The sequence below is a fragment of the Ylistrum balloti genome, unplaced genomic scaffold (genome assembly GCF_031769215.1).
Source record: "Ylistrum balloti isolate Yb309-2 unplaced genomic scaffold, AGI_CSIRO_Ybal_v1 Utg370052, whole genome shotgun sequence".
In the NCBI taxonomy this organism is placed as follows: Eukaryota; Metazoa; Mollusca; class Bivalvia; order Pectinida; family Pectinidae; genus Ylistrum; species Ylistrum balloti.
In genome coordinates, this window is record NW_026782104.1 from 1,239,756 (window position 1) to 1,266,661 (window position 26,906).

The window sequence follows — 26,906 nt, forward strand, 5'->3', positions numbered from 1 at the left end:
TACAGTGTAGTAGTCCTACATACCGGATATATACAGGATGTCACATTTTACAGTATAAGTGGGGAGATTTAACGTATATGTTCCGGAAGTTCAAAATATTTAAGTGGTGTAGTAGTTCATTATAACACGTTGCATAAGTAGCGTAATGTTAATATTGTGATCGAATTTGACTGAAGACAATACCATTCAAGATGTATATTTTTTCTGAGAAAAAAATAATAAACACGGTGCGATGAAACAATTAAAGATTAACATGGTATATTATTTCTCCAAAAGACATATATATGTCTATTAGAACACCTTTTTTCGTTTCCTTCACTTAAAATCAGCAGCGCAAATAAATAAATAAAACAAAAAACATATCAACAAAATCATAACCCAAACTTAAATTAAATAAAAATAGAGCAAAATATTATCAAAGGGATTATTTATACGGAGACTCGTGAAAAAACTCAAGGGGAATAAGATTAGTTGTTCCGGGGGATTAAGTATCTTCTGCTTCATCGGCGACATCCGCTATGTAAATTTTGGTCGATCAAAGTAAGTAATGTCACGTCCTCAAATGAGAACAAGGTATACAAAATTATTTTCATCAATCTGCATCTTTTGAATAAAAAAAATGTGGAACGAGTTTGTTCCCCAGATGACGATTTATTGCACAAAAATCGGGGTAATTGGAACAAGCCCGATTATTGAATTAATTATGACACGTAAACACCATAAGTGGTGAATGTAGGGGTGTTGCTATCAAGAAATGAAAAATTCACAATAGGAAAATTGAGGTCAACACGATTATCATACAGCTTGGTGGAAAGCTGTCCATGTTGGTTTCGTTGTGTGAAAAGATCGAGGTATGCGGCTGATGTAGAAGAGTCTGTCGTGCATTTGATTTCCAATTCTGAGGGGTATATACAATGGACATGGTCAATAAATTTTGTGTCATCAATATACAGTATCTGAAAGTGATATTAAGCGACTTTGCGAGGTCTTTTTGACCTGTTTTGGTAAGTTTTTCGATAAGTTCAGCCTTGCATAAAACCAAAACCAATGCGGCCGACAGCGGGTTTGTTCTCATAGGTATGCCAATTATCTTTTGGAAGATTTTATCACCAAATTCCACGAATATGTTGTCAACCAGAAACTTGATCATTTTGATTTTTTTCTTCTTTGATTTGGACACATTTTTCACGAAATACTCTTCAGTATGATCCCCAACCACATATTTGTATCGCCGTTCACTTTCAATGGAAAAGAAAACTCTCATAACAAGAGAAAGAAGGGAATCTTTCATTCCGTTTAGAATAGTGTATGGTGAAGTACAAGGGGGAAACTTGATAGTATCAAGAATGTTGGTAAGCAGTTTTAACAAAGGTTTGGTTGAAGAGCTAGATGAGCTAACAATAAGACAGTGTTAATACAGAGTGTTGTTTAGTTATAATCCGATATGAACGCGGGAGGTCCGTATCCTTATTATGAATAGATAAAAGAAATGATTGTAAATTAGAAGCATGATCAGCAAGTAGTTCTTCTTTTAAAAGATTGCATAATGTGTAGGTGAATATTTCTTTCGTTATCGAGCAAGTCTAGTTCTTTTTTTGTATAAGGAAAATGTACTAATGTTTACAGTCAAGGATCAAGTTATTGAACGCCCTATCTGCAGGCAGAATTAATATACCTGTCATGTAAATCTTGATGCAATACAATAACGGCTGTCGTGTTTGTTTCTGCAGTTGTCTTTGTTTCTGCTCTTGTTCTGTCTGTTCTCATTGTTGCTGATGTTGTTGGTTAACTTATTGTCATGTAAATATTCCAGGGATTGTATAACCTTATGAGTTTCGACAAATCAGAAAATCGATTTTTTCCGTTTGCTTGCAAATGAAGCGCAGTATGAATTAATTGGGGGTTTTCACCATTTTTTTTCTGTGTACACTGTAGTTTTCTTTCATTTTGATACAGTTTGTCAGCTATTAATAACGGACAACAACATCAAACTGTAGGTTATGGGGTAAAGTGAACAATACAAAATGGCTGTCTTGTTGTCAAACGTAACATAAATCATTTTTCTCAGAAACAGATTTTTTAATGTTTGGATCGACCTGTTGCTAAATTCTGCATTCTTAGATGTAAGGAAAAGAGAACATAGCGCTTGTCGTTTGAATACCGTTACTCGTATGATGATGCATTAAGTAGTTTCGGAAGAGTGTCCCTGCTGTTTCTCACTGCCTGTCGTAAGAGTTGACTAATTTCTAGGCACCTCCTGTCGGGGGCTGGTTTCTCTGGTCTCTTTTGTAACAGCGTAGATTCATAGAATCTGGTTTGCTACGAGCGTTTTACTTGTCTTCTATCAAAAAGGACACTGAAGAGACCAAAATGAATCTGCTTCCCCATTATAACTCTAACGGTCTGTATCTTGTACTTCAATTCCTAACTGCATTTGCAATCTCTGCTTTGTTCTTCCACTCATGGTTTCCCTCTTGAAACATGTCTCACTTGATCCAGACTGTTGCACTCGTACTCGTGATAACTTATATATTCTGTAATACTGGTGATTGGAACTGTATGTGATATCAACCTGGAAAACATGTATTACATCTGCTGGTGGTGTTATCATTGTTGTCCTTTATACTAGAGTTTTTATCATGTTATTGTCGTTGTCTAATATAATTTTTAATCTCTTGTACCTCTTTGCGAATCGAATTATCTCACCATCTTTGGAGAAAACTAAAATTAGATTTTGAATAACATCCATAGATGGTTACTGTAGCACCTATGACTAAACTAAAATTCAAACTTTATTGTTTGGACAGCACTAGGGGAAGCAAGGAATTCTTTCGAATAAATTAGAATGTCGTCGATAAAATAATAAAATGTGGACGAATAAGCATGCAATCAATTAACATCAGGTTAAGGCAGGATTTGGTCGATACGATACTGAGATGATCACAAGCTATGTTTCAGCCATGTTAAGGCAACTTTTGATGAAAACAGAAATAATAACAGATACTATGCCGAAGTTGTAAAAACACTTTTTTTCGATTATCGTAATATTTCACATTGACAAAAAGTCAACAACACCTTTAAACTAAACAGGGCTGCAAAACAACATACATGAAAGCCAGTCATTATTTTGTAGTTGTGCTTCCTCGGGTTAATGAAAGATTAAATGAATGCAAATATTTAAATCAATCATGCGCACTGATGACTTTCTTGATTAATTAAATTAAAAAAAATACGTGATTAATCATGATACAGATGCGGCAATACATGATAGCTGATATCGCAATTGCGGACGAGTTAACTCCCTTCTTTGAATTTAGAAAATATAGCTCAGAAGTAAATAACATAGCTGTAACAAACATGTCTGAAAGATCTTAGAACTTGGAAAATTTTCTAATAAAGATAGTGTAAATCTATTTAGAAAGCTAGTGAATTTAGAACGTTAAATTCCAAAGCGAAAAAAGAAACATTTGAATATTCGTCACACAATCGTTATGCGTAATAAGCCAGGAACTGTCAATCACTATCTATAGAAACATTTTCTACCAGAATCGGACAGATATGGAGAAGAGATGGTAGTTTTTAGATCGTAAAACAGAAACAAATAGTTGTTTGATATTTGCCTCATAGCTTGATTTTCACATAGTTGTCTGTCGCCTTAATTTCTAAAGAGTTCCTGATCGCGCCGATCTAACTACTACTGTTGTTTTTTTGGTGTTGTGATGTTTCAACCTTCGGCTGTTTTGTTTTTGCTGTTGTTTTTCTGTATGTGTAATTGCTGTTGTCGCCATCCTTGTCGTTGATGGTGCAGGTATTTATATTGTTGTTGTTACTCTGATTCATCGGTTACTTAGATAAATATTACTGCGATTTCATTGGTTACAGTATACAGGTGTGATTGTAACATCTGATAAACAGGCTATTATTGTATACGTCAATGATGATAAAAGACAATAGACAATAATGAAATCATTTTATTTACAAGTACACGACATACATCCAATCACACTGGCACACACATAAGAAGCCAGTGGATTTTCTTATCACTCAAGGGACGATAACTCTATCGTGACTATAGTTCACTTCCAATACCTGATTATGATAGCCAGTAGCAGAAGTATCTGATTGGCTGTATAAAATCGCTGTTGTAGTCTTTATAAAAAGAAAAAAACAGCAGCCTATTTTAATGCGTTTTGGGAGAGCATCCGTACTCCATTCAAGAAGAAATTTCGGACATTTTTAACACTAATATCTGAATTGTATTTTCTATGACGGAACAACAGAAAAGCGTTTTTAATTATTATCAGAGATTTAATGAAACATTTATAAAGTAACGTCTATTTTTTAAATCAAGCATAGACTGTTATGACTTTACGGAGTAAAGCAATACTATTTAACATTACCGGGAGACAAAATGCACGAAATGATCATGAAATTACATTAAGTGTTCTAGTAGATTAAATCGCACAACACAGGGCCCGATTACAGCATGTACATTTTTTAACACACTGCACATACATAAAAACGATTATCACCTGAGGAAATTGACTGCCATCACTTGATACTGCAGGCAACAGTTTGCGCTTGGTGCCTAACAGAAGCTCGGAATCAAAGCTTCGGAACTGAATAATACAAATTTGTCCATATACAGTGAGGAGTAATATAAATCGCAACGTCTCGGAGAATCGGTAATGCGGTAAAAATGATTTTTTGTAAGATTGCCGGAAATCTCCCCGAGATGTTGCGATTTTTAGTCTATATACATTCGGGACACACCGACTCGGAAAAGAAGAAGTGTTCCGATCTCCTGACAGGAAGCCAGGTTAAGGCTTGTGACAGACAATTACTGGTACTGGACTGTGGTGGAGTATGTAGTCACTGACGCTGCCTAGGAAGGTCCGCCGAATGGAGCCCATCCCCCTGGTCCCTGTCACTATAAGGGTTGCGTTATTCTCCACGGCAGCCTTTATAATCCCCTCCCCCGGGCTACTGGCGTGAGCGCTCTTCACCGACCCTGCCAACTGTAACAATGTAAACATCGTCTAATTACATCTAACATACGGGTAGTTAAATACGGGTTTAGTTTCACCCAGCCTATGTTTGTACATATATACGAATATCTCTGAAATTTCTCAAAATGGAAAGATATCTAATAAAAAAATTGGATTTCTGCAATGATTTTTATTATCGTAACACAAATGAAGTACGGGTCTGGATCACAATTTTAATTATTGCACGAGGCTAATAATGATCTTTATTATTTTTATAGAACTGTACGGAATAAATTTTTGAAATGTATTTCCTCCATTGGATATCTAATTAAAACGGCTAATTAAGTAATGAACCGTGAATTGCTTTCTACGACATCGAGCGAAGGACTACACCAGAGGCTAATGCTGTAAAACATCTGCAGTTGTAGGTGATATCGTGATAGTGACAATAAGCCGTTCGATAAAGAATGAACTGCGATAAATTTTGCGGTAAGTGGAAGAGGTAGGAGAGTTATTATGAAGAAAGGGAAGGAATACGATAGAAAACCAAAAACGTACAATATTGTACAGCATTTAGCTCGTTGGTAGAGCACCTACATAGGGCAATACCGAGACAAACGGGTTGTGCAGAAAACCATATGGCGATGTCCTTGATTGCTAAGACTGTTTTATTTGGTTTGTTCTTTGTAGCAGAAAAATGTTTCCTTATAAGGGCATGGAATAAATATAACATGAAAAATCTTCGTGTCATTTCTCCGCAAAGAGAATGTGTTTGGGGATTCCTGTTTAAAATAAAGAGCTTCGACACAATATGGAATTTTTGGAAATGCCTTTTGATCAAGGAGATCAATGAGACGCTTCATCTGGAAAAACCTGCTAGTCAAGGAGATGCTATATTTAGAATTACCTGTCGATCAATTATCAGCAATATCTGGATTACCCTGCTAGTCAAGGAGTCGCTATATTTAGAATTACCTGTCGTTCCTTGAGAAGGACGGCGAATGCTTCTAATTTGTGTGTGATCTTACGTTTCTCGTCTTCCAGCAGAGTAAAAAGGACATCTTTGTCAAACGTATAGGGAGCTGTTATAGAGAGACAACATTCATCTTCTAAAAAAATTATGGAAACATTACAGACTTAATCATTAAATGTTACACATTCTGGATAGAACAGATAAGGCTGTTTGATCAATATTCTGAAAAAAAATTATACCCTTCTTTGATGTATACATTTAAACTCGGAATTACACATTTTTTTCGAGGAGTTGCCAAACGAATATATTGAGTCTGATGCATTGTTGCCAAGAGAAATGACTTGAGCATTTTGCCCAGTGCATTGCAAAACTACAATACCCTACAAGACGCATATTATAATATAATAGAATATTCTTCACACTGCTGGAATAAAAAATATTATTGATTAAGAATTAACTGATAACAGCCAGAAAATTTTAGATCCGACACCAATTTTGATTTGTACATATATTCATCAAGAGATGATACGGCTTTGTCATCCATACGTTATCCTGAGCAAGGATCAACAAAGTCATAACGCTGAACCTTCCATACTTACACGAGTACCATTGTTGGTTGTGGAGGATCTCGTTGAGCTCAACGGCGTGAACGAGGATGATGTTGTCATCCGGTCTGTGCACGTTTTTCACGTACCCTGTAAGAAAGAAAAACATCATGATACAATGCACATGCTCCGTAACAAAGTAATGTCTAAAAATGTATCACGCATGTTTTATACTAAAGTAACGTCAAAATGATACAAGGCACGTGCTCCGTAACAAAGTTAGGTAAATCCTCGCGTATCCCTTAATATGAAAGTATAATCTACGATCAATGAAATAGAAAAGCAATAGCATCTTATAAAGCAAATTAATTCAAAATAACGTGTCACTTCTGTATACCACCATCATGTCTCTTTTTTACTATATTTTCTAAAGTCTCCAAAAAAAGATTTTCGGAACACCAGCTGGACTGAAGAACACGAAACGATTGTAAGTCTGATACTGTCCTTGAGCTTTCACTTAACTTATCACGGATAGGGTCAAGACACAGATGTTTTATTATCGCCGGGACAGTTCTCTATCTCCTTGGATTTTTCAAGAGTCTCGGTGTAGATTTTACTTTTGCTAATGTTATGCCTTCTTGTTAAATCGACTTCTGGTTTGAATCAAACTCCTGTTTGCGTGTATGTTTTCGATTGCTGTTACTGTAATATGATGTTCAATATAAGACATGTCGTTTAAACGATGTTGAAATCTACTACGATAACAAGAAGCAGATATCATTACATTTCAAAAATGGTTGTTCTTGTGTAATTTCTTAAGAACTAACGGCCAACAAGAGAACAAAAAGGGGAAAAAATCTGTTTGAGATTTTGTTTCATTTCACAAATTTTCAAAATAAGGACACATTAACAACATCTGGTTTCACGGAAAATGCATGTCTCATAACGTGGAACGTTAAAGATGAATCAAAGTGGTTCATCGACAATAAGGGTTGTAAACAGTCCGGTAGCTTAAGATACAATTATCCCTTTAGAACAGAAAAGATGGAAGCGCTTTTTTGTGATTTCCATTGAATCTTTAATGTCTACAAAAAGACCGTACTGAAAAGTTCAATAGCCAGTATTGACGTCTCTTGGAACTTGGTTCCTTCCATGATCGTGACAATGTGAAATCGGTCAGGCTAAACAGGGCCATTTTGAAATAAAAGTAACCATGAAGGCTGGGGAAGCAGACTAATTTATTGTTCTTACAAGTCACAAAACAGGCATCGCGAAAGTACACCTGAACGGATATTTGGCGTAACGCCCGAGATGCCTAATTCACGCCAATGAGTTGACAACGACCCTGTATTGATGTGAGTATACAGAATACGTAGAGAACGTGCCCCGTTCCTTTAATATAGGTTTACAAGTTTTATGTGGTATCACGCACCCTTAGTGGTAGTCGTGAGAGGTCGTAATTGATAAGTCTGTTTTCTGTATCTTCTAACGGGACACGTCTTGGGTAATAATGATTCAGTACAGAGGACTATAGCTACGTCAGCACGACATCAGGTTTGATATGACATGTCGTATGGTTTCGAATCTTAACGAAGCCCTAACAGTCAATCAAAGCCAGTAAATCGAAAGACTTTCCCGATGGACACGTTTTGGTGGTTCGTCGGCATAAGAAAGGGGGGTGGGGGCGGGGGGGGGGGGGGGGGGGGGGAGAGGAATAAAACCGAAAAAATAGAATAAAATCAGAAAGAAGAAATATAGAAAAAAAACAATAAATCTGAATTCCACCCCTAAATCGTTGAAATGGTTTTAAAACTAGGAACAAAAGATATATTGACAAGAACACCCCCAATAAAAGAGCTAGCAGAAGAGTCTTCTGTTTCATCGACGACACCCTCTGAACATAATGTTCAATCCACTTATATAACGTGAGAGTGTAGTTAAGATAACATTACAGCAAGCAGCAAATTAATCAGATAACAAGTTTCTTGTTCCTGTTGTCTGAGCAGAACATTCGTGGTGTAATCATTTTTTTTAAATATCTATCTCATTAGTCTTTTTAAACTTAAAATTGATCTGAATTTGTTGGCACACCTTATCTTTCCGGATTTAAACATCGATTTTGTGGCATTTTACAACTGATGGGATTATTTCTAACTTAAAATTAGCGTTTAAGCCTTTATGAATGACTGATGGCACATATGTTTATCATGATCGTACATTAAGTTAACTGAGCCGTAATACAGATTTGGATTATTGTTTATACACCGTTAACATTCCTATGGGTACAATATCCTCAAGGATGAAATGTTAATGTTGCAGAGATGGGCGTTCTGGAATCATAAATCTGTTTCACATGTAATTTGTCGAAGACGTTAAAACGGAAATATCGAGCTAGAGGAAAGCAATAACATTATACACCAATACACAAGGGAAGGCAACATCAAGGACAAGAGCTGCTTATCATTGTGTCTTTCATTAAGGTAAAATTCATCAGCACAGAAATGGAAGCATAATAAACAATATTCCCTGGTAACAAACAAAAATATGAACAATTAAGATGCGCACGCTTTGCTGATATTTTCGTACGGAGATAATAAAGTGTAGCCATCGAAACGTTCATTTTAGATATTGAAACTGGTTCATGACATAAAATTATACATAAATAATACCTATCAGTTTTTTTTTTTTTTTTTTTTTGTTTTTTGTTTTTTTGTTTTTTTTGTTTTTGACAAATGTAAAAAGTCAAGTAAACCCATCATTAGAAATAATAACCCATAATTTTTTCTTCATCAAACGTTGATTATAATCTATGTACTGATGGCATCATCTGGAGGAGAAGGTTGACCATATGTAACTAAAATAAACTTTGTTTCTAAATTTCTATGACATTTTTCACCAGTGCTTGATATTTTGTTAGCAACCTTTTAATATAATTCCTTGCAATTCTGTTATCTGTCTGAGACAGAAGAAATCGGTTGTTTAGATATATTAATAAATACTATTAGTTCAGATTTAGATACGAATAAAAATATTGCAGTTTGGAATATGGACTTTGGGATACACAGTTAGAATCACAACCTTAAAGATGTACTTTGTCTAAACGGTGTAATATGGCGAATAAATCATCGTTTTCTCACAATTTAAATGTCAGTATCTGTTTTCTAGCTTTCGTAATGTCCAAATCAGCTCCGATTTGTCAATAAGCCATACAAGAGCAAACTTCAAATAATATTAAAACAGAATAAAAATCGATTTCCAAATGCAACACGTATTTGATAACAGGATTGGAAACATCTTGTGTGCGTGCATGTAATACATTGTCCACAGAAAGCATTTTCCTTCTGCCAGATTTACTTTTTTATCGTCAATATTATTACACTTCATGTTTACGTTGAGAGAATTCATAATTTGTATCCATGATACAAGGTTTACTGTTCTAGCGAAACAAATGTTTACCGTTTCTTTTGTGGAGCATTCATTGGTTATGTTGCGTAGTAAAATACCAGCTGATAAATAATGTAAAAATATTCATCTTTTATTGTCGTAAAGCATCAAAGTAAACATAAATTATCTCCTGCCTATGCTAAATCACTCAATTCCATTAAAATATGCATCTAACAATAGAAAAAAATGTTTTGCACCCTTAAACATAATTTATAATTAGATAGGTAGAACCAAATAATGAATCAAACTGTATAGTACAGCTGTTTTGTCCTTCTAGGACTCATCAGTGATCCTATTTTTTGAAACCTAGGAGGCGACTGAGGAAAATCCAAAGTGATCGAAAAATATGAAAATTAAGATGAGGAATCGCACCAGCTCCAAAATTTAAAAAATGTCATTGTTTTTATATGTTCAACCATTTTTTAAAATGTCAAATACGTGTTTATATTCTGAACTGTGCCAACATTTGAATAAATTCCAACGTGGCATGCAGGTTACGGCAGACCTAGTGGACTAAAAGTCAGTTTCTGCCACCTAAAATTTTATAGATAAATTCATGTTAATGTAGTAAGTGGTTCCATCGAAGATAGAAAAAATTCTCGAAAGTATCGACATTTGATCCAACTAGCAATATGCATTAACTTGAATCTGAAATGGTTGTAGGACATTGCTTTAGATTCATGTTAGTTGTCTATTTTATAGTGTATGTCCGCGTAATTGAATTCGGAGTGGTATATACCTCAAACCTCGACACTAAGCATTACCAGGTCAAATCCTCCGACACCAAACCAATATTTATCACCTTCATCGATCTAACCAACAACAATACTAGTTTTTCTTAACTGGGTCAAATCCTCTCACACCAAACCAATATTTCTTCACTAGGTCAAATCCTTCCATACCAAACCAATACTTTTTATCTAGGTCAAATCCTCCCATACCAAAAACTATCCTTCTCCCCTTGATCAAAATCTTCGACATCAAATCAGTATTTCTTGTCCTAAACAAACCTGAAGACCTTTAAAACAGTTTTCTATTCAGGAACATGTTGGCACACCGTATTCAGTACTTTAAAAACAGGATCGAACAAGATTATTTTGTAGATATCCCGTATACAGCATAGAAGAATCCGAAGGTCGGTTGATACTCACACATTAGAGGCATATGGGGACAATAACATTCAATATTTATTTACATAAAAGTCATCCGGGGAAGATATAACTGTGATATGCTTATAAACTCTGCTTGTAATGTTCTTATCGGGGGAAAACTACAAACAATGATTTTGTGGGTAATAACTTGAAAGAACCCATGGCACTAGGTTTATTGAACAGTAAACCCGTATTAGTCATTTCTCTGTGGACATCGATAGTTTTGATACTCCAACAGTTAAAACAAGGTGCCTCCATGACAAGCACAGTTACTGAATTTACGATCATAATATGTCTATCCTCGGGAGTAAAATGTTTAAAAAAAGAGACTAGCCTCTAAAGACTGATGGCGCTGAGGTGTGGTAGTTTACTAGCACTTTCTAAGGTTTCCCAGAGAATTTGACCTCGGTTCCGGCTTAGCCAGCCAATCGAGCTATGATCTTAAGTGTATGTTTACTGTCGGTTAAACAGAAATGTTGAAGCGCGCATTTTGCAGTAAAACAAAGAAGAGAAGTTATTTCTCTACAACACAGAAGAGTTACAATATAAGATGAACAGCAATAGTATTAAGTTTGGCTTGCTTAAAAGTGTTGATAATCTTGGTTTGCATAATCGTTAACAAAAATGACAGTGAAGTGAATGTGGCCAGTGCATATTCTGGGAATAAATTATTAAGATAGCAGAATAAACCTGTTACAATGTTTTATTATCTAAAATCATTGTCAAGAGAGACATTTACACGATCGAAAGCAGGCTTTCAGGGAAAACGGGAAAAAATGATAAAAGCTGCATATATGCATAATTCAATTTCCTGCCAGCAGTTTCTCTTTCTGTGGAACAGAAACAACGAGTCCTAGTCGGTCTAAACCACATTGCAGTAATATATAACGCCTTCAAGTGGCTTCAATTTTGTTACTGTCAACTGAAATGTACCAATTTAGCATTGAAACGAAATACTTACAGCATAAATTTCCAAAAGACGAATTGAAAAACAAAAAAAAAAAAAACACGCACACACATTTGAACCACTTCTGTGAATGCCCTTTCCATGTTTAACCACCGTAAATTTCTTCCCTTTTTCATATATTCATTAAACATGTACATGTAGCCCCAAATACTCTCAAACTTAACATGCATTGCCCCCAGCCCTCGCTTGTGTATTATCACTCGAGGGAACGAAAATGTCAAGAACTAAGTGTTCCATATTCGGAATTGGATCTTCTAGGCACAAGTTGATGTGTTACTTACAATTATTGTCGGGTCTGATAATCTAACGCCATGTTAATTGTGTCATTAACTAAAACACAAATGTGTAATTAACCCTGTCTTGCACAAGAAAATGGTTACATAAAATGTCAGATAGTGTTTAGTCTATATCATAAATCAAAATTACCAAACCATGAGTCAATACAACATCCCGTTTACAGTCATACATCATTTTATTACTGCTTTTTTAAGTGAAGGAACATTACAAATTGATGCTACAAATGAAGATTGTGGTTTACATAAATAGCTTTATCGAATATTCATTTAAAAAACTCCTATATAATGAGTGCGTTTGTGATGCTATTTGGTAACACAGTCAACTTGCATTACGGATGGAGGTGATGACGGAAGTTACATCCTATTATCTGTGTAAAATAGAGAAATGAGATCATCTGCGTCTCGGTACAGTCAGGTCTTTAAAGACACCAGTCAAAACTGGTTATCACAAGGTATCGGAGCAAATCTGATGAACTGTTTTTCGGAATTTCGTGCACGCTATTGTCCAAAGAAGCAGTCGTCACGTGACAAACAGGCATTTCTGGATATACATGTGAACTATGCAGATAACACTGAATGGAACATGAAACGTGATGCTGTTTTATATCATATTGATCTACATAAGCACACTTATTCCCAGGAATATGATATATTTAAGAATTCTCTACTGTCCTTGACTCCGTGACGTTAATAGCATTTCATATTTCATTTCTCTAGTAAGACTTCACAAGGAAGACCTTGTGCAGTCAGACACAACTGAAGGTAACTGAAATGTTAGTAATAGTTATTTGTACCGTGTCAAGTTGGTCTGAACTTGGTGCTGGTTTATGCGACGGAGTAAAACCTAAACGTGTACTAAATCTATCATGGTTCCTTAGGTTGGGAAAGATTTGATGTCTATATCCAAAGTATCACAAGAAGGCCCATCCCTCAGAAAACAACCTTACGCTAACGATATGAAATATATTACAAAATACACCATAGAATATATTTACAACGTCACTCAGAAAACCTATGGATTACGCCATATTACACAGAAACAGCAGACACAGGAAGGGATAAACGACATCACGCAGACACAAAATCGAACATCAAACGTATAGGGTGCAGCTACAAATACAGCATGGGGTATTTCCTGTTACGTCACGCACAGTATAGACACATTACAGATAATAATAACATTTACTTGGTACTATTTAAGGTAACATAAATGCCAAAGAGAGCGTGACCACTATGGCGTCACAAGTATTGTTGGCATAGGATGGCGTCGGTTAACCGTCATAATGGCTGTTCTTCTAGACGATTTCACACTGTATGTAATGAATAATTTGTACCATTTTATATAAAGTTATAGAGAACATTTTGTTTATGGAATATCAATATAAGCACTGAGCTAGCTTCATATGGCATTTATGGTCGTTATGAATGACAGGTTTGCAGGCAAACATACAACGATTCACAAACAATTCCTTGGAGCTTACAAGTTATGTACACTATGAAATGGGTTTTTCAAAAGACACATTTCAATATAAAGTTAATATTTTCCAATTAAAAGATTAAACTGCATCATACAGTCGTGTCGTCCTCCCAGTATTCGTCAGTAATGGTAAGGACCCTAAGTGTGTGCAAATTTTGGAGGTGAGTTGGGCCCATGAAACACATTATGTCAACCAGTAACAGTTTAAAGTATGTAACGTCTCTCAGACGAAGTGAAACAACAAAATGCAACTTATTAACAACGACATACAAAATATGATGCACTATAAGTTGGTATTGCAAGTAAAGTCACGAATACCAATCATAAACTTGCACTACACAATTTGTGTCAGAGCCGATTCACGAAAATGTTCCTTTATTTGTTATTCAGAATCGATATGACTACAATCTTCGAGATAACTGAATCATCAGGCTAAATTCATCAAATATTGATGAGAAGCTTTGGTCGTCCTAACCTTCTCTGATATTCTATGTACAAATATTGAAGTGCATTTTCGATCGTCCTTAACTTCTGTGTTAGTCTATATACAAATATTGAAGTGAAACTTTCATTATCCTGAACGTCTGTGATAATCTACATACAAATATTGAAGTGAAACTTTCATTATTCTTAACGTCTGTGATAATCTACAAACAAATATTGAAGTGAAACTTTCATTATTCTTAACATCTGTGATAATCTACATACAAATATTGAAGTGAAACTTTCATTATTCTTAACGTCTTTGATAATCTACATACAAATATTGAAGTGAAACGCCACGTTAAATTGGTTACTTCTGTTTAAGTGTTTAATGAGGACAATGTCCTTGCAACAATATATGATTACATATTAATTGATTGAGTAACAAATTATTACAGTATCATAGAATATGTAAATTCCAGGTTGAATTTTTTTATGCTTAAAATCTGTCTAGTCGTAATTAGTCAACACTTTCTCGAATTACTGTTCAAGTATGAGTCTTCTACGGCGAAATTTCAATCGAGTTGAAACTAGCCCTCTAGTCACCACGCCCTCGGTTTACTATATATGAACCTCGAGTAACCCACGATCCAAATCTATCACATCTATTTTTTTCTATAGAAATACGAGAAGATCAATAAATGTGTCTAGTGACCACTGTTGGATGATACCAGCCATCTCATGATCCATTCTGCTACGTAATTAGATTTTTTTGTCGACTGTGTTTCAATAGAGTGAAACATGACTCTTTTGTCACATCTGGTCTTTGATCTTATAGAATCTTTGATTATAGAATCTTCAGTTTTCCATTCAAAACTTAGATGTATGACATAATAAATATTGACGGTAACTCTTACGCTGTGATTCATGAATGTTTGAATACATTTTATGACCTCTGCTCAAGCCTGTTGCTTACTGCTTTATCAGCCAAGTAAAAATACATCTGTGAAGAATGTAAGGTCATGCAACCACAGAAGATCCAGCTACTGATACTAAACTAAGCCCTATCATGAACAATGTCAATACACACACAATAATGGCATAATGCCAAACGGTTCGGTTCTTAAACTCGATATATATAACTTTTATGTCACGGTTTTATTAATTCAAATAGTGACACTGTTCTCTATCTACTTTATTTTCTTAGTCGTTAGATATTGAAAATTATGAAATTTATTGTATTTTTGGGCTAGCATAAGTACCAATCTCGTCTAGGAGATTTGTTTCGACCAGTTTGGATATTGCTTCGTGGCCTCCATGGCACATGTATTGATACTCTTAGCATCAGTTACGAGTCCTGGAAGGACGAAACAGTTGCATGATGTAGCATCAGTGACGAGTCCTGGAAGGACGAAACAGTTGCATGATGTAGCATCAGTGACGTGTCCTACAAGGACGAAACAGCTGTATAATGTAGTTTATTATTCTAAATCTTATTTAAATTTATCAATGAATAAAACAAAACATCCTGAACGTAAAAAGCCGTTTCACACTTCGCTCCTTTCATACATTGGATGATGAATGAAAACAGTCAGAGACTTACACAGGCGACGTATTAATATAGGCTCCTGATATTATACAACGCATTCAGTAAGGATGAGGAATTGAGGATGCTTTGCTAAAACAACGATCATAATACAATACCTATGGGTGTATGTATAGGGGTAAAATTGAGGTTGATTAGTGAGTGTTTTATCGTCCCTGGTGGACGATAGTAATTTTGGAACAGAGAATATTTGTAATGCTTGTATTCCTATCACAAATCAATAGGTAACCATACTCTTCGATAGACACTTCATCAGAATCAGTCTAACAGAACGAGGGTCAAGTTTCGTATCATAGTAATAATATTTGTAGTATGTCCTACTGACATTTAGACTATCACTGTAGAAATGTGTTGGGATGTCTTGAGTTGCTGTTTCAACTCCCTGTCTCGTATTAGTTAAATTAAATTGTCTCCTATTATTACGATTGCTTTGTCACATTGCTTCATGGTGGGGTTGATGTTGGAGCTGAAACTACGTGCACAGGAGACTCAAGGCTCACTCATAAAAAAATCAGGCACTACGTCAACAAGATCTTCCGACAATTTCGTCCAACAATATATCCTATCTCAACACTTTCTAATCACCAGAAATTAAGATATCGTCCGACATCATATCCTCATTCATCACCTCAACTTAAATCTAAGGTAGCCCTTATCATCTCACAAATCATCGTTTTCACAAAGAATACCTTTTCTTTTGGTAGTACCATTATTCTTTAAAACAAATTTTACATCATCAGTACATTAAATTTTACATCATCAGTACATCAAATTTTACATCCTCAGTGTTTTTATAGGCGTCGCTTGTTGTTCCTTTCGTTTTATATGCAATAAAAAAACTTTACAAGAAAACATCATGAAATGGAACATTTTTTTATCACATAATTGCCAAGTTATTCAGTGCATACAGCGAAGTAATGTTTCTGTGTATGAAAAGATGGCATGTGACCTATTGTGACGTGAAATGGTGATGGGGTTATGACATCACACGCCTAAGGAATATTGCATAATAACAGAGACAACGATGTTAAATCATGACCACTTAAAAATGACTGACACTTCTCTGATAAAATTACAGAAATAGTTTATCATGTATTGATTAAGATGTCGATTTCATTTCCAGAGTAACATTGAAGAAAATGAGAAAATATCCACAGTAATGTCATGTTGTTAAGAGTTTCTATTCATTCTGCTCCTGCAGTGGTGTGTAGTGTTAGTCCAGTTAACCTATCGTACACACACCTTCGGGAGAGATGCGACCTTGGACAAGATTAAACAACAAAAACATAAATAAAAATCAATAAACCACCTATGTACTGTATGGTCGATGTTTCCATTTCAAAATTGGATTTCTTACCGTGAAATCAACATGTCAAGTTATGAATAAAATATAACGACTGACATATACTACATGCAGAATATGAAACCCAAACATAGAGACGACATCAAACTTGTGACGAGTAATGTGAAAAAGCAGAATGTTTATTGAATCTAAATACCAAAATAAAACCTGTAAAATATTGTAAAGTCTTGGTCGATCATGCAAATTAAATAATCGACTAGAGTTTGTTACGATATCAAACATTCATGTGAATATATCATAATACCTTATTTCTACATACGACATCCAATTGCAGTTATTTCATACGTGTACCCTATAATTAATACCATTCATCCCTGAACCTTTGTGAAAAATTCTGTTCAACGTAAACAGAAATATTACAATAGTCACTAATGGTTCATCATCATCAACACTTTTGTCTCATCCTATGCTATTGATAGCATTGACAATACAAATAGTTCTCAAAGTGAACGTAAACTTAAGGTTTACCAATCACACGCTTTCAGGAAAGAAAAGACTCTTAATGAACCCGTACCAAACCCCAGAGATTCCAAAATTATACTCTATTTTCATGTGTTACTATTAATTTGAAAAAAACATTGCACCATCTATGTATTTTCGAACGATTCTTAATGCAATGATACACAGTCGAACCTCATTATCATTATAGGATGAATGGATTTGAAATATGTCAAATTATATATGTTTCAACCATTAATAATTTAAAGTTTTAGTATTTAATTCTCATTAATGGGTGACTTGACGAGAAAATTAATTCAACTGATTAATTTGAAATCAGTCGATTTTTGAAAACAAAAAATACGTATTATTATTCATCAATGTTTTTTTTTTTTTTTTTTTTGTTTGTTTTGGTCATTGTACTCTAGTAGTAGATATAGTTGGAGATCGACGTACACCGCGATCAGTATTTATTTATGGCATTGAGGCATTTAACCCAAAAACCATAAGCCGTCATAACGTGAATTTAAATAATTATGCTGGCAATCTACAGATGTGATAGCAGTATGTCATACGTTAGATAATTGACTTATACTGCAGATAGACATTTTAAATGTTATATGAGATGAAATTCTAACATTTTTACAGGGACATCGTTTTCATATCGAATGTTGTATACAGTTTTAGAAAGCATTACAACACCATTAATTTACAGAAACTCATAAAACGTGCTGCTTTCCTGAAATATTTACTTCCCTCGGAAGAAAAGGGAGTGCGGGAGTGATAAAACATAATGTATTCCCTGTGTAGTTATACACCGACATTATTTGCACACGATATATGATGATCACTTATTTTGATGGGAGTTTCCTGGGTTCCAATTCAATATGGCTGACCGGCAATGCTGGTGACCTAATTTCTTTGGATGACAAATAACCCTAGAGGGCAATGCTTGTGACCTAATTTCTTTGAATGACAAAAAACCCTACAGAACAATGCTGACCCCTATCAACTTCAGCGTCAAAAGCAGTTCTTGTTGATTCCGTCAAAGTGGTAAACCTTAATCAATTTTATAACAAGAGATATGTTCGATTTTGGTTAATTTATTGTTTTATTTTGTATATAGTAAAACTTTGATGTCTCCCCTACTCATCATAATAAAGTTAACGTATATATACATCTTCCGCTGGTCACTATCAGTTCAATTGCTTGTCGGATGTTTACAACCGACGGCATTCTCTTTGATATTATGTATGTAGTCATATGTTCGTGTGATTTTGATTTGTTGTGTTTTATCAGCTATTTTATAGTTCTTTTGCGTTAGAAAACACACATCGCCGACATTGACTAGACCGTGCTACTCAGTCTATTCGTGGCATAACAGGAATGTCTCACGGACAAAATTCTTAGCCAAACATGTTCTACGATACAAAAATGCCAACAATCCGTGTAGACGATGGGAGGAGTCCTGTTACTGGAAAGGATGCAAATACATACATCCTTGTCCAAACCATGATCATAAACCATGAACGATAAACCACAGAAAAGATCACAACCTTAACCTTGATGTAGCAACAGTGACGACCAATCACTGTTGAGAAGAAGAGATTAGGGTGATGTGGTTCCTATACAACGACCAATCAAAGGAAAGAAGACAAAATTAATATGATATTACCGATATGGCGACCAATTCAAAAGGAAAACACTAGAAGTGCGTGATGAACCTGCACTATCGAGCAGTGGAGACATATATCAGACGTGTTTGACTAGACAATTACTACCCTTGGACACGGGAAATTCTATCCAATAATGGTAGCCTTACTACACAATCATTTATTGGGAAAATAACTTAATAGGTCTGTACATCGTATATAACATACATTTTTAATGCGTTTGACTGGTCATCTTGTCAAGCATAATGGACAAATACTTACATACCATGATTTTTTTACCTTTGTTAGTCATATATCATAATAGAAAAATAAACATAAGAAAAATACATAAATAAGTTTGTTTCGAAGATGAACTAGCTAGGTCCGGTTTGGGTTTTAACTTTTTATTTCTGAAATCCCCTTTATTGATCTATTTAACGTTTATAAAATTCCTCACGGAGGGAGATTTCATATAAAACGTAAATGTCATTGCCATTCACAACAGTGGGGAAAAGTCTAACTTTAATTGACTGTTGCATTAAATTTGGGGACTCCTGGATACCACAAAAACTGAATCGATAGAAAGGTCGGACTTTGTTAGGGTTTGAACAATGTTTGTGTATCTAAAATATTGAGCAGTGGCATGAATATAAATCGGAATACGTCATCAATTATTCATCGGAGTATTATGTAACCGTTCTTGGCCGTATTCCCTAGATACAAATGTAGATTTGTTGTTTCATAGAAGTCTCACATTATGTAGGGTTTTTTTGTTTACATTGTCCGTGGATTTGTCGTGTTATTAGCCAATGCGGAATATTTGACACAACTTAGGTTGCATCTGGTAAAAGCTGCTGTTATGAGCAAAACAAAAATAAAAACAAAAACAAAAATGCAAAACAAGATTTTCATTCGGTTGGGGTACCAAGACTCCTAACACGTTCGAAAAGTATTTTTCTCAAAACAATGAGCACTTGTATACCGTAAAATCCTGCACATATTTGTTTTGGAAATATTTCATAAGGTTTCATTACAATTTTATGATCTGGGTGGTTAGAGACAAAACTCGGAAAACTGCTGCTGCTAAGTCATGTCAAGATTTAATGTTTCAAACCTACGTGATTTAAGGTTGAAAGGTAATTCAACCTTAAATCACACAGCGTCGTCCATCCGTATTTAAACGTAAGTAAATGTGACAAACACCCTAGTTTAAACAAGGCTTCGTTACTTAATGACAGCATACAAGTGCACATGTCTCATCACTGAATATCATGAGTTTAGAAGAAGCACTTTTACGTGAGACAAGGAGTGCGAAAATGTATGGCCTATCAGCATGTCATGGATACCATTTGTGGATTCAAAAGGACGTCACAGAAGCTGTAATATATATGTGGGTGACCGACACCATGGTGATGAATTTCCAAACCAATGAGACAGAGACAATACTCTAAGGATTAGATGGATTTAAGAATTGATTAATTGGTATGAACCCTACGTAGAAGGTACGTTTAAATCTCCTCTGGTAAGACCAGCGTTGAGAATCTCGGATGTCAGCATCTGATTGGATTGAAAACAACAGTAAAGAAAGATTAATCGAATGTGTTTGAGATGGCATATATCTGAAAACAAGACATGATTAAAATTGGATTGAGCAATACGCCAGGCCCTGAAGAAATCGGACTGGCGAGGAAACTCACTGGGAGACTGTACAAAAGAAACGCAAATGATGAGCACCTTTCAATATAAATTTAGAATTAGGTATAGTGATATATTAAACCTAGGCGGCGGCTGAGAAAAATCCAAAACGATAGAAAGACATGTCAAAATCAAGATTGGGAGGTGAACTACCTCCGTAAATCAATATTTTTTCAGTAAATTTCGTAAATTTTGTTTATCTGGTAGTTTTAGAAGGTAACGTGTGTAACAAATTAGACGGAAAATTTCTGCAAAGCTTTAATTCTGTAATTAATATTGCTAAATGATTAGATACGCAACGACTTCTCAGTGTTACATCATAAAATCATCAAGCATTTAAATAGATTAGGGATCAGATCAACATAATCGTATATACAATGTTAGGACTCGAACAATTCATTTATCAGTATCCCTTTGTTTTAACACCATAGATACTTTGTAAAGTACAAGAAATACATTTCATATAAATAAACAACTGTTACGGTATTCATGAAGAGTACCACATAAAAAAACAAAATACAATAATTTCAACAAGATCATTATCCAAACTCAAATTCAATAAAACTGTGATCAAGAGATTTACACGGAGACTCCTGTTAAAAATTCAAGGAAAATAAAACCAGGTGTTCCAGAAGAGTAAGCGTCGTCTGCTTCATCGACAACATCCACCATGTAAATCTTGGTCAATCCAAGTACGTAATGCACGTTCGCAAATGGGAACAAGGTATACAACAATGCAACCAACATGCAAACTAAAGAGAACCGAACATGTCCAGCTTCATATTTCAGACAAAAATAGAATATTTGCCGATGAAATTACTATGACTACCGTAGAAACGTCCGTATAACTTTCACTAATTCGCATTTTTGAAACCCTGTAAGTCATTAAATCGTTAAATAGTATATTGAAAGCAATCATGTGTTACCATAGTGACAAGTATAAGATGCTGATGAAAGGATCAGTAAACTTGTGACTCAATCAATAACGAGTTCAGTTTGTGGTAGAAATCGTCTTCCAAAACAAACCTTTGAAATGTGTAAAAGCATCCCATCGTTGCCTTATGAGATTATGATGTCGGCTGTTTCTACATCTAACTAGTTTACATGTGTCTGTATACTGCCTGCCAGGAGTTGGGTTTCCATGGATAATTACCTACATTAATTGTTGTGCTAATATACGAGCAGAAAAATCAATGGTTCACAACAGGAAATCCATATAATACGGCTGTATGACTATGTGCCAATACATGGTACAGCGCTACAGGACATCAATACAAAATCCTGGCAGTCTTTTAGATGCCCAAGATAGCAAAGACGTTCATTTACATGGTTTAAAAAGCGTGATAAAATATTCATTATGGATCGTAAATAATTCATCTATTTAACTTTTAACTAATTATCAGATGTTTTTCAAAAGTATGTGCGTGAACCCTACGCTAATACATAAATGACTTATTCCATATTGTCTACAATCAAAATTAGAAAACTGTATATCGCCATATTAACGCAGAATACGTTAGTCCGTTGCTTAGTAATTGCTTAATACTGTGAGCATATTTTGCGAGAGAATCAGATGCTGAAATAATCACTGGAAAGTATGGAGTGTTTTTATTGCAATAATATGAATTGATACAGAAACGTCAAGTCCAATTTTTTCTTCAGCATATATGTATTTCATAAGTTTAAACTTTAAGCTAAGAAAAAAAGAGTCCATCACAAAGCTTAGCATGTTAGTTGGAAACTCCTAAGACTAGTAAGAGAGAGGAATACCATGTGAGCAAAGGGAGGCTGGAATACTACTACTGAGGAAAAGCGGTTAAGCTGATAAAAATTATATTTGATGTTTTAGTGTTACTATGATCAATATAAAGTATTACATTGTAAAAACTGTTATGACACGAATGACACGAATTGATTTCAACAATGGAAGAGAAAAGCGAAATTTGATAATTCTGACAATCCCTGTCGTCAATTAAAGTCGATTGTTCGTACAACAATGATTGAAAGGCTCAACCAAATGATCGGGCAAGTATCATATTCCCTCGGTATGAAGTTTTTATCAAATGCACAATGACGATCTGTGTGACATGGCTTAGTGTTATGTTCCGGTAAAGTACGGAAGTATTTTAACATTTTCAATGACGGTTTTTAGCAACAAATTTCCATTTGTAGCATCATCAATATTTATCTGTTGGATGTGATCAACGGCAGCATGCTTTCCCAAATGGATTGAAATGCAACGTGTCTCTAACATCATTACGAATTCATCCATATATCTGATGCGACTTCTTGTTTAAGTCATACCGCAACACGGGAAAGGATAAGGTAATGACTCGCGTATAAGGACACTGCATTAACTCGTCCATATATCTGATATGGCTATGTAAAAACCATACCGCCACACGGGAGAATACAAGGTAATGGTTCGCGTGTAAGGACACTGCGTTATTTCGTAAATATGTCTGATACGACTTTGTATAAGTCATACTACTACATAGAAAAAGATAAGGTAATGACTTGCGTGCAAGGACACTTCGTTAATGAAGATCTTTGCAACAAATAATTATTTGTTTAGACAAAGCTAACCCTGCACTCAATGTATTATTTATGATATTGATTCAGACCTTCGATTGGTCAATACCTCTAGAATTGAATTGATGTTGTACGTTTATCAAGCTCTACCACCTCAACTATTAACAGGGAAGGTATATCTTGTAGTATTTACATATAATGATACGAAGAAGAAGTACTAAACGATGTTTACGTGGAGGCTGGTTAATCAATATACCACATCATACAAACCTGTTTTGTTTCAGTGTAGAGTTTAAGTTTGATCAGATACTCATAATTTTTTTCGACTTAAGGAGTTATGTCGTTGACAGAAACTCCAACTCTGAAGAGCCAATATTGGATATCATCACTGTTTTTGGTTTAGGAAATGACAATATGAGCTGCAGTTAATGATCTCTTAAATTGTCTGTATTTGAGAACAATTGCCATTCAAACACATTTTCAAATAGCATTACGCAGGTGATTCTCTTTTTTTCGGGGGGGATGGGAAGCGGAGGGACAAAGTATTTTACAGAATTACTCGGTTCTGTCACGGACATTTTCCACTGATGTAATGGTATTTTAAACTGTTGCCATTGACATTTTGAAATCCCTGTCCTTTTTAAAAAACGGATATCATATCAAAGCAAACTGTCACTTCATGCTGGTACATGTGTACATTAGATAGATTGGAATTTTAACAAGCCAATTGAAAACCAGTCGATGTCAATCCTATTAACAGTATCAGAAGAGGTAGCCCAGAGAGACTGTCAGCAGAGTTTACTTAGATCACTCAACATTGAGGTGGCACATTTGGATCAGCGTATATATTGCGTGTCTGTATAATGATGCAGTGTTCACGAAATGAAAACACATTGCATTAGGTTTGCACAAAGATTGATTGTATTCATTAGATGCAATGAAAGTTGGCAGTTCATGGCGAGTCATTCCGATTCTGCGGTGTTTCCTCGGGTGAATATTGGGTTCAATGTCTTCGGTAAGGTTGGGGTATATTATATAAAACATAAATCCGTGTGGCATGTGTTATTAGTCCTTGTTGATATTCAAAACACGTTGAACAAGTGTGAAACATGGACGAGAGTAGCCAGTAGATGAGGCAGGACTATTAAGTCCACGGCGTCATGTCGAATATACATAACGGTACTGAATTTGAACGGTCTGTAAAATTTCGTTTTTATGAGGATATATTTTCGTTGATTAAATTGCTACTGTTAATCCATTTACTGTTAATATAAGTGTAATTAGATTTATTTAGCTATATTTGTCAACGAAATCAAGTCCATGGAAAGTATTTTTATGGAAAACCGCAAAAATTGAGTCCAGCAAAAACCTGAAAATATTTTTTTTACGGTATGAGATCATCATTACCACCTTATTATTTCATGCCAGTCCTAACGTGTTGGATGACTCACATGTATACCTATTGGATGGTTGGAGGATGCAGTGGTAACGTACCTAGGCGACCAGGGTTCGATTGCCGGATCGGACGTGAAAGTATGTGGTCGCCTCATCAGCTACTCGGGTTCGTGTAGTTTCCATATTTTAAAGAGAGAATGCTTTTCTAAGCTGTGATAGTTTGTGCCTAATCCTATTTGTTATATTGAACAAATAAATTATGTTTAAATCAGCTACTCGGGTTAGTGAATCAGTCCATATTTTTGGAGAGAAGGCGAAGTTATGATAACGTGTGCCTAATCCCATTTGTTATATTGAACAGATAAAATGTTTTAAATCAACTACTCCGGTTTTCCGCAGATATCCTGCGTTTCTTCAAGAGAAAGATGAGTCTGATAAACGTTTTGTATTGCTAGGCCATTTCGACAGACGTGTAGGGAAACTAATTTTGTTAACATTACATCCATATTATGTTATGTTACAACATAGACAAATAGCATTACAAAATAACTTATGTGATGGTAAGTCATAGTATATTCATGTAACTGACTTCAGACTGAAACTATAGTACTGGCATGACTGCGGTAATGTGTAACCCTTAATGGTGTCTGTACATGCGTATCCCTTTAGTTTCTACATCATAGTAACTTATTTTATACATAAAAGGTAGATAACACAATATAATTGCCTTTCTGAGGAACTCATTTTAAGACAGTGTCCTCGAATACCTTTGATGTCGGCCTCATAAAAATCTTCAAGAGCTGTAGAAAAGATAATGTTAATTTACAATGTGTGATATCCTAAATGTGTAACAAGACTTTCCATTGGACAGTGGTGACTGGTTCCTATCTACCACTGTGTGTCTTTCTTAGGCAGTCTATAGATAACAGATGTTGTTAGTATGTTATAAATTAGAGGTTATTTTTACATCATCTGATGCTAGTTATTCATGTTTCTGTTATGGCAGTACACAGTTGACTACAGCTGTTAACAACAAGGACTTTAAAGCACTGTCCTCTTAACCAGTCTAATCCAAAATCGTCATCAGTATTTATGAGAAGAGGTTAGTTCAAAGATAGATTCTTCTTAAATCTGTTTTATGTATTTTCAAGATTTCGAATAATTGATGAATGTTAAGCTGTCATTGAAGTTGTACTAAGTCAGTAACACGTATTCTACCACTTGTTAGCATCCTGATACAATAATGAACATGTAACCGACCGTTGTGCAATGTAAACAAAATTAATAAATCTTCATTACTAAAACATGAACGCCATACTGCACCACCATCGTGTAACTGGAGTGTATAGGCTTGCTACCAACATAATTTATTCTATGCCTTCATGTAAGATGACACCAGAGACGTCAAAACAAGATATCAAGCTAAATTTATAAACGTTGGGAGACAGTGGTGTACACACAGGTTTTAAGATATAAACATTGTGTCTAGCGTGCCTATAGTAAAGTTCTATCAATACTTACAGTCGAGGGCGTATTTGGCTGTCTCACTGCCATCGATGGCGATGCACACGGTCTTGCCCTCTGGCTTACTGGCACCCTCAGAAGACATGCTGGCACTCTTGGTTGCAGAAATTTACTAGATATTAAACGGTCAGCTGTTTGTCCTTGCGAATCACACTCCACTAATGAAATCCGTAAACATATCACGTGCTCCGCTTATCCTAAGTTGAACTTTTGACCTTACAAAGTAAATAGATTCTGAAATGTGTCTGTTTCACAACAGTGGTACATTTCTCGGTAGATAATACGTGTTATGTGAAGTTGAAGAAATCACTGAACGGACACTCGACAATGTACTGATCTAGGTATGCATTTTCTGAATGCAGCGAAGATAAAGCTGGAGTACTAACACACACAGGTATTCACTGTGGCTGTACTAGAGTAGCACAGGGCCTCCTGCC

The 26,906-nt window shown here is 35.3% G+C and overlaps 1 protein-coding gene across 1 annotated transcript; it reads right to left on the bottom strand.

The window, feature by feature from the left end:
• Positions 1 to 4,048: 4,048 nt before the first annotated feature.
• On the bottom strand, positions 4,049 to 26,704 carry LOC132549295 (universal stress protein in QAH/OAS sulfhydrylase 3'region-like). Its single transcript, XM_060213216.1, has 4 exons — positions 26,467 to 26,704; positions 6,561 to 6,656; positions 5,964 to 6,070; positions 4,049 to 5,018 (listed from the first exon to the last, which is right to left on the bottom strand). The coding sequence occupies exons 1-4, from the start codon at positions 26,552 to 26,554 to the stop codon at positions 4,821 to 4,823; spliced, it is 489 nt and encodes a 162-aa protein (XP_060069199.1). The 5' UTR covers positions 26,555 to 26,704; the 3' UTR covers positions 4,049 to 4,820.
• Positions 26,705 to 26,906: the final 202 nt, after the last annotated feature.

Excerpts from the sequence above, each read along its gene's own strand:
- LOC132549295 (XM_060213216.1), bottom strand. The coding sequence starts at position 26,554 with ATGTCTTCTGAGGGTGCCAGTAAGCCAGAGGGCAAGACCGTGTGCATC. Across the intron at positions 6,657-26,466 it reads AGCCAAATACGCCCTCGACT|GGTACGTGAAAAACGTGCAC; the intron begins GTAAGTATTGAT and ends TCTTTCTTACAG. Across the intron at positions 5,019-5,963 it reads TCCTTCTCAAGGAACGACAG|TTGGCAGGGTCGGTGAAGAG; the intron begins GTAATTCTAAAT and ends ACATTGTTACAG.